The 12,008-nt window shown below is 49.5% G+C and overlaps 1 protein-coding gene across 3 annotated transcripts in view; it reads left to right on the plus strand.

Annotated features, from left to right (window-relative positions):
* Positions 1–12,008, plus strand: part of Paxip1 (PAX interacting protein 1) — a 50,698-nt gene that overhangs the window by 22,457 nt on the left and 16,233 nt on the right. For all 3 annotated transcript variants that reach the window (XR_007976533.1, XM_052172967.1, XM_052172968.1), the window contains 8 exons: positions 1,006–1,711; positions 2,077–2,171; positions 5,108–5,203; positions 6,685–6,822; positions 7,273–7,394; positions 8,139–8,323; positions 10,031–10,074; positions 10,852–10,922. Coding sequence is in view for 2 of the 3 variants with exons in the window: in XM_052172967.1 (XP_052028927.1) it covers positions 1,006–1,711; positions 2,077–2,171; positions 5,108–5,203; positions 6,685–6,822; positions 7,273–7,394; positions 8,139–8,323; positions 10,031–10,074; positions 10,852–10,922 (1,457 nt within the window). In the remaining variant the exon portion in view is untranslated. The remainder of the gene's footprint in view (positions 1–1,005; positions 1,712–2,076; positions 2,172–5,107; positions 5,204–6,684; positions 6,823–7,272; positions 7,395–8,138; positions 8,324–10,030; positions 10,075–10,851; positions 10,923–12,008) is intronic.

Below are 12,008 nucleotides of genomic sequence, written 5' to 3' on the forward strand. Positions count from 1 at the left end.
CATGCCTACTCCCCAGCACCTCCCTCCTCCTCCTGCTCCTCCTCCTCCTCCTTATCATCATCATCATCACAACAAGAACAACAACAATAATAATTTGAGGATACTATCTTGTGTAGCTCAGGCTAACCTTGAGCTCCCTGTGTAGCCAGGAGTGACCTTGAACTCCTGATGCTCTTTCCTCCATTTTCCAAGTGTTGGAATTACAGGTCTGTACCATCAAGCCCAGCTAACATTTACCTTTAAGTAAACCTTTATCTAGAGTCCCTCCATCGCTTTTCTGTGTCACATCCCTGACCTGCCCAGGGCAGGGTGCAGTGCAAGAGGAACAGGTGTAGCTGTGGCCTGAGTTGCTTTGGTGATAATAGTAGATCCTCTGCCTCATCTGAGTAGAGGTAACTCCTAGAAGCAGGAAGAAATAGAACATGGCTCCACCTGTGGAGAGGCCTGAACCAAAGCTACCATTTTCCATTGCACCCTGGTCAGTCAGAAGCAGAGCAGGCTACGGAGGAGGGAACTGCTGGGGAGATTGCCTCATTCCCTGTAGCCCAGGCTGCTCAGACTGGCACAAGACAAAATTCTGCCACTTGTTTGTTTTGCTCTTCTGTCCCTGTTCTGTGAGTCAGTGCGCCCCCCCTCCCCCGTGTGTGATGTGTCGGTCGGTCGGGGACTGGAAGGTGGGGTGGGGGTGGGGTAGGGATTGGGTTTGTCTTTCTGCAGTGGGTTTCCAGGGCTTGATCTCAGGCTGCTAGGCTTGGGTAGCAAGCACTCCACCTGCAGAGCATTTCCTGTGTTTGTTACTCTGTTTTCTGTTTTATAATTCCGTGTCCTGCTTTCTGTATGTTGAATACAAAGTACACATGTGAGAGCAGTGTGCTGTTGCTGTCTGGTCTCCATTTTGTAGCAGTTTGGCATGTCAGATGCATGAATGCACTGTTACTCGCCTAGGAGCGGGTAGTGCCTCTCAGCTATTATTAGTAGCAACTTAGCCCTCTTTTTGTTTTCTAGATCTTACAATCCCTTTCAGCACCCACAAAAAACCTAGAGCAGCAGGTGGCACATGGCCAGCAGGGACACCCCAATGCCAGTGCTGTGCTGTTTGGCCAGGCTAAAGGTGCTCCTGAGACACACGTGTTGCAGCAGCACCACCCTCCCCAGCAGCCCCAGCAGCAGCACCCAGCCCTGCACCTGCAGCCCCAGATCATGCAGCTCCAGCAGCAGCAGCAGCAGCAACAGCAGCAGCAGCCCCAGCCCTACCCCCAGCCGCCATCACATCAGTTCCCGCAGCAAGTCCATCAGCATCAGTTCTCTCAGCAGCAGCTCCAGTTTCCACAGCAACCATTACACCCTCAGCAGCAGTTGCATCGCCCTCAACAGCAGCTGCAGCCATTTCAGCAGCAACATGCCCTGCAGCAGCAGCTCCATCAGTTGCAGCAGCAGCAGCTCCAGCAGCACCAGTTAGCACAGCTCCAGCAGCAGCAGCAGCAACAGCAGCAGCAGCAGCAGCACAACCTTCTCCAGCAGCAGCAACAACAACAGCAGCAGCTCCAACGTTTGCAGCAGCAGCAGATGCAGAATCAAGCAGCACACTTGAGCCAAACGTCCCAGGCACTGCAGCACCAGGTTCTACCCCAGCAGCCCCTGCAGCTGCCCCTGCAGCCCCCCCCACAGCAACAGCAGCAGCAGCTTTTTGGACATGACCCAGCAGTGGAGAGTTAGTACTGGTTCCTATTTCCTCACAAGTTACAAGCTTGCATAAGAGCATGGCGCCTGTCAAGTAATTGTGGCTCATGGAGTGTGAATCTCATAGCCTTCGAGCGGGCATTACAATGAGATAATTAGGACACTTTGCATTTGCACACACTGCAGTGAGGACCAGGGTTCACAGAGTATCAAGGCTGCCTCAGGAACAGTGCTGAGGATTTAGTGCTTAGACCTAAATTATGTCTTGTTTTTAATTATCTGGTTTTTAGATAGATTAGTATATTTGTAGCAACTTTCCAGGTGTAGTTAGGTTATGGATTCAAACTAAACTCATCAAAATGCACTTTTGATTTATGTTCATGTCTGTTACTGTAGTTCCAGAAGAAAGCTTCTTGCTAGGATGCGTGTTTGCGATCGCGGACTATCCCGAGCAGATGTCGGATAAGCAGCTGCTGGCCACCTGGAAAAGGGTGAGCTGGGGAAGCTGGGGGCTGTGTGCCTGACCATGTGCCTGATGGTGGATGGCTGCCTGGTGGGCGGGGAGGGCGCCCTCCTCAGTGCTGCCCTCTATGGGAGGTGCACATCACTGTCTGGATTTCTGTTGCTTAGGTACCAGGTGGAGTGTTGAGCTTCATGGTTCTTGAAATTCCTTCAGGGGTAATGGATATGTGTAATTGTGATCTGGTAGTCCATATAGTTTTCTTTTTATTTATTCTTTGTTATGGATGAAAAAGAAAACTTTGAAAAGTCTTCCTTGCAATCATGGTACAAATCAAAATGGAGAATCCCTTTCTCTCCCTGCTTTGGATAAAAACCAAGTTTAGGATAGAAGCATAGCTGGACTGTTCTTCGCTATAAGCATTGCTGGTGCTTAAACCTCTGCCAGATGCCGAGCGTGCAGCAAGATGGCAGTGTTGAATTGGGAGAGGCCGCCAGCACAGAAGCTGGCTGGGTGGTGGGAGGCATAGAGCAGGTCTAGGAGGAGCCTGGAATGCGTCATGAGTGCAGGGTTAGATAGCTATGTTAGTCGTTAGGCCTGATCCATGTGTCCACAGGAGGACTTAGCAAAGATAGGAGGGCATGGTCCAGGCAGCGGCCTGATGAAGGCTGTAAAGCCTGGTAAAGGTGCACCCGCGGCACTAATGGGCGCTGTCATCAGGTCTCATCCTGGACAGCTCTTGAGTCATGGAGAGCAGAAGACAAAGGCAGTCTGTCTTCCAGTACTTTCTTAGATGCTATGACAGGAGTTTGGATTTTTCTTACAAGCCATATAGAAAAGGGGTGACTGGAGTAGTTAGGGTGTGACTCTGTTGTATGATAAGGTGTATAGACTCTGGGCTCACCAGGAGGGTGAGCGGGAGGTCAGTCAGGAGAGGATGACGCATGAAGATAGGGTTGGAGAGGCAGAGGGTGTTGGGGGCTGTAGGGGCAGGAAAGTGGGGTAGAGAACTGTGAAGTGGGGCATTGAGAAGCTTTGTGGAAAGGGAGACCCAGTGGATCATGAGACAGTAAAGTCTGGTGTTACATATGTTTGTTTGAGGTAGAGTCTCTAGGACTAGTGCTTGAACGACAAAGACCACCTTGAACAACTTCTTTCAGTCACGTGACTAAAGCATGTGCCACCACACCCAGTTCGCAGGGTGCTATGGCTGGCTTAGCACAGCATGTAGAGCCAGTATCAGTTGAGGGTGGTGACTTCAGACTGCCCGTCACATAAATGTGGGAGCAGAGTGAGGATGAGTACAAGTGTCTGGCTCAGAGTGCTCACCTCCCCCACACCTCTCCTTAGAAGCCACCAATCCAGCAAGGGGTACAGAGCAGCTGAGAAATAGGAGTTCTTGGGCAAGTATGAAGGGAACCCCAAGTAGATGTGAAACAGAACCAAAGAGTTGGCAGGTCAGACAAGAAGGGGAGGAGATGGTTTGCTCTTGCTAAGGAAGCTAGTGAAGGCTCTACTTCCCTCCTAGGTAACTCTCCTAAGGAGGCTTGAGGGAGTGCTTACCCTGCCCTGGGCTAACCAGGGTCCCACCCTATGGGGCCTTCCAGCTGTGTGAACAGCCGTAGTGCAACAGTGACTCCTTCCTCTTCGAGTGACTCTAGACCAGGAGCAGGGTGTGGAGGAGCCTCTGGCAGTGTGGGGCAAAAGCCTGAGGGTCTGGGTTTTGAGTACATACTTTAAAAGCCCCTCACATTTCTCTGGAGAGTTGAGGAGAGGGTGGGTAGGATACTTTCAAGACAGCAGATGTGGAGTGCGGTGGGACAGGGTGGTGGTCAGCACCAGGAAGCAAGGCCGACACCAGGAGGAACATTCGTCTTCGAGTGCCATGGAGTCCTTGGCCACCTGGATGCCTTGGCCTTTGCACAGGAACATCAATGGATAATGCATAAGATCAGATAGCAATGAAATAGCACAGCATTTGTGAATTAGAACATATTAATAATTATCAGAGGACACAACTCAGGCAGTGGAAATAGGTGAAGGAAGGAGCTTCTGGCTCCATCACAAACTTACAAGCAGGTGGCAAGTGAAACCAGAGTTGGATTCAGACCAGGTCTTTTTTGGGGTTATGCTTACGTTTCAGCTGATAACGTAACGTTTCAGAGATAACGTTTCAGCTGTAACATTCAGTTTTCTGTGGTTATGGCTGATACTGAGGGTATAAAACCCACAGCAGGATAGAATGGCCCCTTCAAAACTGGAGTCAGTTTTTGTATATGTTACGCATGTGTGTGCGTGCGTGTGTGTGCGTGCGTGCGTTTGTGCGTGCGTGCGTGCGTGTGTGTGTGTGTGTGTGTGTGTGTGTGTGTATGCTCACACCAGCCGTAAGTATGTAGTACTTGCTGAGGCTCAAGAAATTGGGTCTCTTGAAGCTAGAGATGCAGGCAGATGCATGGGTGCTGGGAGCCAGCCTTGGGTCCTCTCAAAGAGCAGTACTCATTAATCTCTGCTGAGCCAGCTCTCCAGCCCATCAGCTGTATTTTTGATACATATTTCATTCTGATGTGTCTTTTTGATACAGTGTGAAGGTTTGTTAGGGTGGCGGCTCTCCTCTGAGAGCATTTGGTAGTTAGTGGAGATACCACTGGTTCCCAGTGGGAAGTTGGATCTACTGGCCAGGGTACGCTGCCCAGGCAGTTCTGCGACACATTCCACTGACCAAAATGTCCGCAGTGCTGGGGTGAGGAAACTCAGTTTTAAGCAACACCATTGCTTTCCTGCTTTGAAAAGGACTGAATGGCATAGTGTTACTCTGAGTGATGGGGAGATTCTGTGAATGGGGTGTGAGTCATGCCAGTATCATCTAGCTTCTGTTCATAGGTGACTGAATTGGAATCACAGGTGGTAGCAGCCAGAATAATTGAAAGTTATTCAGTTAAAAACGGGTTTGCTGGGTCTTTTGTGTAGATAATCCAGGCACATGGTGGCACTGTGGACCCCACTTTCACAAGCCGATGCACACACCTCCTCTGCGAGAGTCAAGTCAGTGGTATGTATGCACAGGTAAGAACGGCTGGCCACCCTGGCTGGGAGGATGCCACAGTGTAAGTGCTTGCTGTGTTTACTCGTGGAACCAGAGTGTCATGTTGATGTGGGAAATAGTGAAAAAGATTGGCAATATCCTGCACTACACCAGCTCCTCTCTGCCCACGGGCCTGCCACTTCAGGCTGTGCTCTGTGTGGTTGTCTCCCCAGCTCTGGCTCGCCTGCCTCAGAGCCACCCGTTCCTTCTCAACCATCCACCTGCCTGTGGTCAGCGGTCCCAAACTTCAGTAACCTGGTAAAAATCAAAACTCTAGAAGCTTATAATTAATCAGTCAGATTTATAGAACAATAAATTCTCAATTCTCAAGAGTCACACACAATAATTTCAGAGCCAATTAATTGATAATGACACAAGCTGCCCACCTAGATTAGACAAGGTGTCCCAGCATTCTGTCTTTTTATGATACTCACGGCTGCCTGTGGGGATTTAAAGCCACATGGAATCTGGTCGTCTTCCTCTCCTTCCATTTTGCTTTTTTCTTCCTCTCTTCCTCCGTCATTCCATCTCTGAAACTCTTCACTCTGCCTCTCTTTTCCCTGTTTAATCACAGGCTTCTTGTTGTATTAATATTTAAAGTGATTGAACAGGGAAAATTCTGCTACATCATATGGTCCCAGCAGCCTTGACTGAAGCGTATGGAGTCCAAGATCATAAACTTGCAGTCCCTTGTCTGCACTGTATAGAGGCAGTGTGATTGTGCCAGGGAATCAGACTGAAGATCATGCACGCTAGACACATAAGCTGCAAACATACCATCTTGCAGTTCTTAGAATCCTCCAAAGAATAGTTTCCTGCCTCCAAAATTAAAAAAGCCATGTTGGTGAGCTAGATACTATTGTGGACAGCTTTGGGCAATAGAGGGGGATGGGAAGTTCCAAATAGAGGCAGAGAAAGTGAGCCGCCCTCCTGGTCTCCACCAGATGGGGTTGGTGCCATCTGGGGCTCTATATGCAAGGACTCTTGAGGCCAAAGCCCAGGAGAGCAAGCAGTAAGCTCTGGGCTGTAAGCTCCCCATTATCACCTCTTTCCCCTGAGGATTTCTTCTCTTTTGGTAAAAATCTTCCTGTGAGTTGACAGATGAATGCTAATGTATATGTACACTGACTTTAGGAGCACTGTTAGGTCCTGTTGCCTGCTCTGTACTGCGTGCCTCACCTGCGGTTAATTTTAAGAGGGTGTTCATATGCAAGGCATTGGGTGCCTCTTTGTGGGGGGATTGTGTTGTGGTATTCCTGACTATGGCTTTTTCTTAGCTTTAATTTTAATTTTGTGGGTGCATGATATGTGTAGGCACCCTGGGAACCTTAGATCCCCTGGAGGTGGAATCTTCAAATCACTTGCTCTAGGAAGGTGGCCCCGAATTGTGCAAGCCAACCATTTTCTACCTAGGCCCACAGCAAAGAACTAGAGACAACATAATTGTTGTTTTGTTTGCCAGGCACTACGGGAGAGAAAGCGGTGTGTCACTGCACACTGGCTCAACACAGTGCTGAAGAAGAAGAAGCTGATGCCCCCTCATCGGGCCCTCCATTTTCCTGTGGCATTTCCACCTGGGGGCAAACCCTGTTCACAGCATGTGAGGCCATCCCCTCTCCTGCTCGACTTTCTAAGTTCTGTCCCAGATCCCTTGGTTGCCTCTCACCCCTGCATGCCATGGTTACTGTAGCAGTGCCTGGCACAAGACATGCCATTTTATCTTGCTGACACTTCAAAACCTTGGATGAGTCACCCACTGTTGGATAGAACTTAGTACTTGTGGGTACTTGCTGCCAAATGAACCCAGAGCTTGGATCATTGAGAATGAAGACCTGCCCCATGTGTGTTTGCTTAGCACAGTAACCTGCAATCACCTGGGCAGTATTGCAGATACCAGAAGTACTGCCCTGTGAGTGAAGCCCCGTCTCTTGCCTCTGTGAAGTTATTCTTGAGATGCTTTAAGAGATGACAGTGCCAGAATCATCCCCTAATGTTGTAGGATTGTGACAGAGTAGTCAGAGATGTTTGTCGTATCTCATTTTCTCTCCAGATTATCTCCGTGACTGGATTTGTTGACAATGACAGAGATGACCTGAAATTAATGGCATACCTGGCAGGTGCCAAATACACAGGGTACCTGTGCCGTAGCAACACAGTCCTCATCTGTAAAGAGTAAGCTGGGCTGAGAAGCTGTTTCTATCCTGTTTGCCCTGTAGACAGAGTTGGGTGGTTTGGATGGTTTGGGGAAGGCATGGCCTCTTATAAGGCAAGCTTGTGGCAATCCCCTGCCTGCAGCCCCTAGTGCTGGGATCCCAGGCATGTACCACCACCCCTGGCAGCAGTCCTGCCTTAATGCATCATAGTTCTGTGTGGATTTCAAGTGTGCAAGTCCAGAAAAGAATGACACAAAGGCCTTTGAGTGTCTGTCTTCCCAGCGTCCTCCCGCTTATTGCTCTTCAGTGCCTTCATCTTTCTGTGGTGATGGGTGTTGTTTGAAGTAGTCCTGGCTGCCTTAACTCTCTGTGTGCATCAGGGTGGTCTTGAACTCACAGAAATCAATCTGCCTCTGTGTCCTGGGTGCTGGGATTAAGGCCTGGCTTTGTCTTTGTTTTTTAAAGGCATTGGTATTCACAGCACTGTCAGCACAGCACCTGTAAAGACTTGACTAGGTGAATGGATGAAATAATAGAACTTGAAATGATGGGTTTAGATACCTGGAATAGAGTCAGATCAGAGCCTGACCGACCGACCCAGTTAGAGCCCAGGCTAAGTACTCTTGCCTGCAGCTTGGATTGCTGGCAGTTTTGCTGGGACGTGCCTGCTACTTTCGTTAGCTTTATCAGCTTTTTTGAAAATAGAAAACGATTCATAGTAAGATGACACTGACATTGGATAAACGCCATTTCTCACAAACAGACCGAGCGGCTTGAAGTATGAAAAGGCCAAAGAGTGGAGGATCCCGTGTGTGAATGCGCAGTGGCTGGGTGACATTCTGCTGGGGAACTTTGAGGCCCTGCGGCAAGTGCAGTACAGCCGCTACACTGCCTTCAACCTGCCGGACCCCTTCGTGCCCACACCACACTTGGTCGTGGGTCTTCTAGGTCAGTGACAGCGGATGTGCCCTCAAGCCTGCATGCTTACCTGCTTCCTTTAGTCCCTCTGCAGAGCTGCACTTCCTCCCACTCTGCCCCAGGCCAAAGGGTGTGGCTGTGGGCTTGTGTCTGAGAGGCTCTTCCTTTTGTCACTCCCTGCTGGTATCCTGCCCCTGATGGTTATCCTCAGCCCTTTGATACTATACCACCCTCAGTGGAGACTGCCCCACAGAGGATAGGGGATATAAGATGATTATACCACCGTCAGTGGAGACTGCCCCACAGAGGATAGGGGATATAAGATGACTATACCACCCTCAGTGGAGGACTGCCCCACAGAGGATAGGGGATATAAGATGACTATACCACCGTCAGTGGAGACTGCCCCACAGAGGATAGGGGATATAAGATGACTATACCACCGTCAGTGGAGACTGCCCCACAGAGGATAGGGGATGTAAGATGACTATACCACCGTCAGTGGAGACTGCCCCACAGAGGATAGGGGATATAAGATGACTATACCACCGTCAGTGGAGACTGCCCCACAGAGGATAGGGGATATAAGATGACTATACCACCGTCAGTGGAGACTGCCCCACAGAGGATAGGGGATATAAGATGACTATACCACCGTCAGTGGAGACTACCCCACAGAGGATAGGGGATATAAGATGACTATACCACCGTCAGTGGAGACTACCCACAGAGGATAGGGGATATAAGATGACTATACCACCCTCAGTGGAGACTGCCCCACAGAGGATAGGGGATGTAAGATGACTATACCACCGTCAGTGGAGACTGCCCCACAGAGGATAGGGGATATAAGATGACTATACCACCGTCAGTGGAGACTGCCCCACAGAGGATAGGGGATATAAGATGACTATACCACCGTCAGTGGAGACTGCCCCACAGAGGATAGGGGATATAAGATGACTATACCACCGTCAGTGGAGACTACCTCACAGAGGATAGGGGATATAAGATGACTATACCACCGTCAGTGGAGACTACCCACAGAGGATAGGGGATATAAGATGACTATACCACCCTCAGTGGAGACTGCCCCACAGAGGATAGGGGATATAAGATGACTATGCCACCGTCAGTGGAGACTGCCCCACAGAGGATAGGGGATATAAGATGATTATACCACCTTCAGTGGAGGACTGCCCCACAGAGGATAGGGGATATAAGATGCAACAGGGCTTTTAAAAGACATTTTTTATTTATCTTTAAAATTTGTTTTTGTATAAATATATGATGCTAGGTTTTAATTCTGCCTTTCAAAATTGAACATTTCTCAGGTTGTGTTTTGACATTCCCCTGTGAAGCCCACTTTGCTTTATTAAACTTTGGTCATGGGAAGTCTTCCTCTGTTCCTACTGGACACCTGGCACTGTGTAGTTGTTTGTCCCAAGGGACTGCCTGGCCCTTTCAGGGACTTTGGTGCACATCTGGCATCAGATCCACTTTGTTGCACAGCACAAGCTGTCCCCATGGCCAGCACCTGTGTATTGGTCCTTGTAGGTCCTACTGGGCACGTGGTACATAGCCTGTCCTGGAAACCTGAGTTGCAGCATGCATCATAGCTACACTTACCCTGAACGATAGATAGAAAAGCCTGTGTGTCTAGGTTCCTTGCCTAAACAGGGTTATAGCAAGGTTTTGTGTACATTCAATTTGGAAGATGACATCTTTCTCTTTCAGATGCATGGAGGACCCCTGTGAAGGTGACTGCAGAGCTATTGATGGTACGCCTGCCCCACACCCCACAGAGGCCATTACTGTATGTCAACCCTCCCCCACGTCATTAGCCACTCCTGTGTGTCACACACTCACCTCACTGAGGACATTCCTGTGTCTCCCTTCACACACACACACACACACACACACACACCCCACACCCACACACACATACACACTGGCTGTTGCAGTGTCACTCAGGTGCAGTGAAGACATTTGTGATTACTGGCTCCTTGTCACTTGTAGTCGCACATGAAGGGTGTCCTCTCCGTCATAAGTGTGTTAGCATACCAGTCTACATGTTTCTATGGGTGGTGATTATGCACATATGTCCATGAGGCTCTTTGCTAGTGTCAGAGCCATGTCACACTCCAGGAGCTAAGGAGCAGGACTGTCATCATATGTCAGGTTTTCATAGCTAGTGGGCAAGGCCTCTAGAGCCACTAGAAGTGGCGGAGGTATGGCCACACACAGCCTCAGGTTGGAGGACTTGAATAAAGATGGGGAGTTGATGGTTGAGAAGTGTGAGAGGTGAAGGGAATGGGCAGGCATGTGTAAGTGTCCAGAGATGTGGGGACTGGAGCGGGAGGGAGAGGAATAGGCAGGGCCTCTGCAGTGTTAGGCTCTGCTTCTGGCCTGGCCTGGCCTGGCCTGGCTCACGCCACCTTTTTAAGCCAGTACTTGTTGTAGCAGTGAGGGCAGTGGCTCTCCTGTTGGCTGGGGCCAAGGGTGTTACAGGTGCTGTTGTGTCTTGGAGATTGAAGTGCACCACATTTTAATTACAGGGTGTGAGATTGCCTCCTAAGCTGAAGCCGAATGAGGGCGCGAACATCCAGCCTTCATCTAAAAGAGCGAGGTATGTGCAGCGGGCAGGTCCCTCCCACTCCTCTGTGCTCTATAGGTCGGCTTTGGAGCAGTGCTGCCAGCCCTCATGGTTCTGAGCGTTTTCATAGTAAACTATCCAAGGGGCTGCTAAGGTAGGTCAGTGGTCAAAAGCACTGACTGTTGCAGAGGACCTGGGTTTAGTTCCCAGCATCCACATTGCCCGTAACTTCAGTTCTAGGGGACCGGATGACCTCTTCTGGCCTCTGCAGACACCAGCCATGCACATGGTGCACAGACACACATGTAGGCAGAACACATACATGTAACTAAGTTGGACTGAAAAGGACATACCACAGTGTCTCATCTCACAGATACTCAGTGATTAAGCATGCTTTTTCTTATTTATTACAAATAAAAACTAGGACCTTTTTTCTCAAGCAGAACTTTACCTCAAGCAGACCATGTGTGAAGCAGCAGTGCTGTGGGGAGTCAGGCTGCCCCCTGCCCTGCTCCAAGCACACTGTGCACCTTGGGAAAGAGCATAGATTCCTGAGTAGCTTCTGTGCTTGGCACTCTGCGTGCTGATTGGCTGTTACTACATGCCTATGTTTTGGTTCATCTGGAAACAGCATGACTGGCCTCTCTGAGAGCAGAAGCAACACCGAACTGAAGCAAGCTGGGGGCTCTGTTCTTAGGATGCTTACGAGCTCTTGGCTCCACATTGTGCTTGCTGAGGGAACTGTTGAGGAGCCTGCCGTTTGCAATTAGCCTTTTCTCCTCCTCCTCCTCCTCCTCCTTCCCTCACTTCGCACACCCACACACAAGCTGAAGAAAACTCAGGCTCATGGGTACGGATAAGGTAGAAAGTGTTTGCCAGACCATCACATTTACATAGAAACTGGGAAATAAGATTTGAGAACACTGAAGGTGATGTACAAGACCAGAGGCTTTTTATTTAAACTATGCCTTGCAGTGTGCCTTGGTGAAGACAGGGCTAGAACCTAGCTGTACAGAAGTACTCGGGTACCCTCTCGGTATGTTATCGTGCGTGTAACAACAGCCAGAGGCATTTGATGTTTTTAAAAGCCTAACATAAGGCAGGAGGGCTTTGGTCACT

The sequence above is a fragment of the Apodemus sylvaticus genome, chromosome 2, assembly GCF_947179515.1.
Source record: "Apodemus sylvaticus chromosome 2, mApoSyl1.1, whole genome shotgun sequence".
Classification (NCBI taxonomy): Eukaryota; Metazoa; Chordata; class Mammalia; order Rodentia; family Muridae; genus Apodemus; species Apodemus sylvaticus.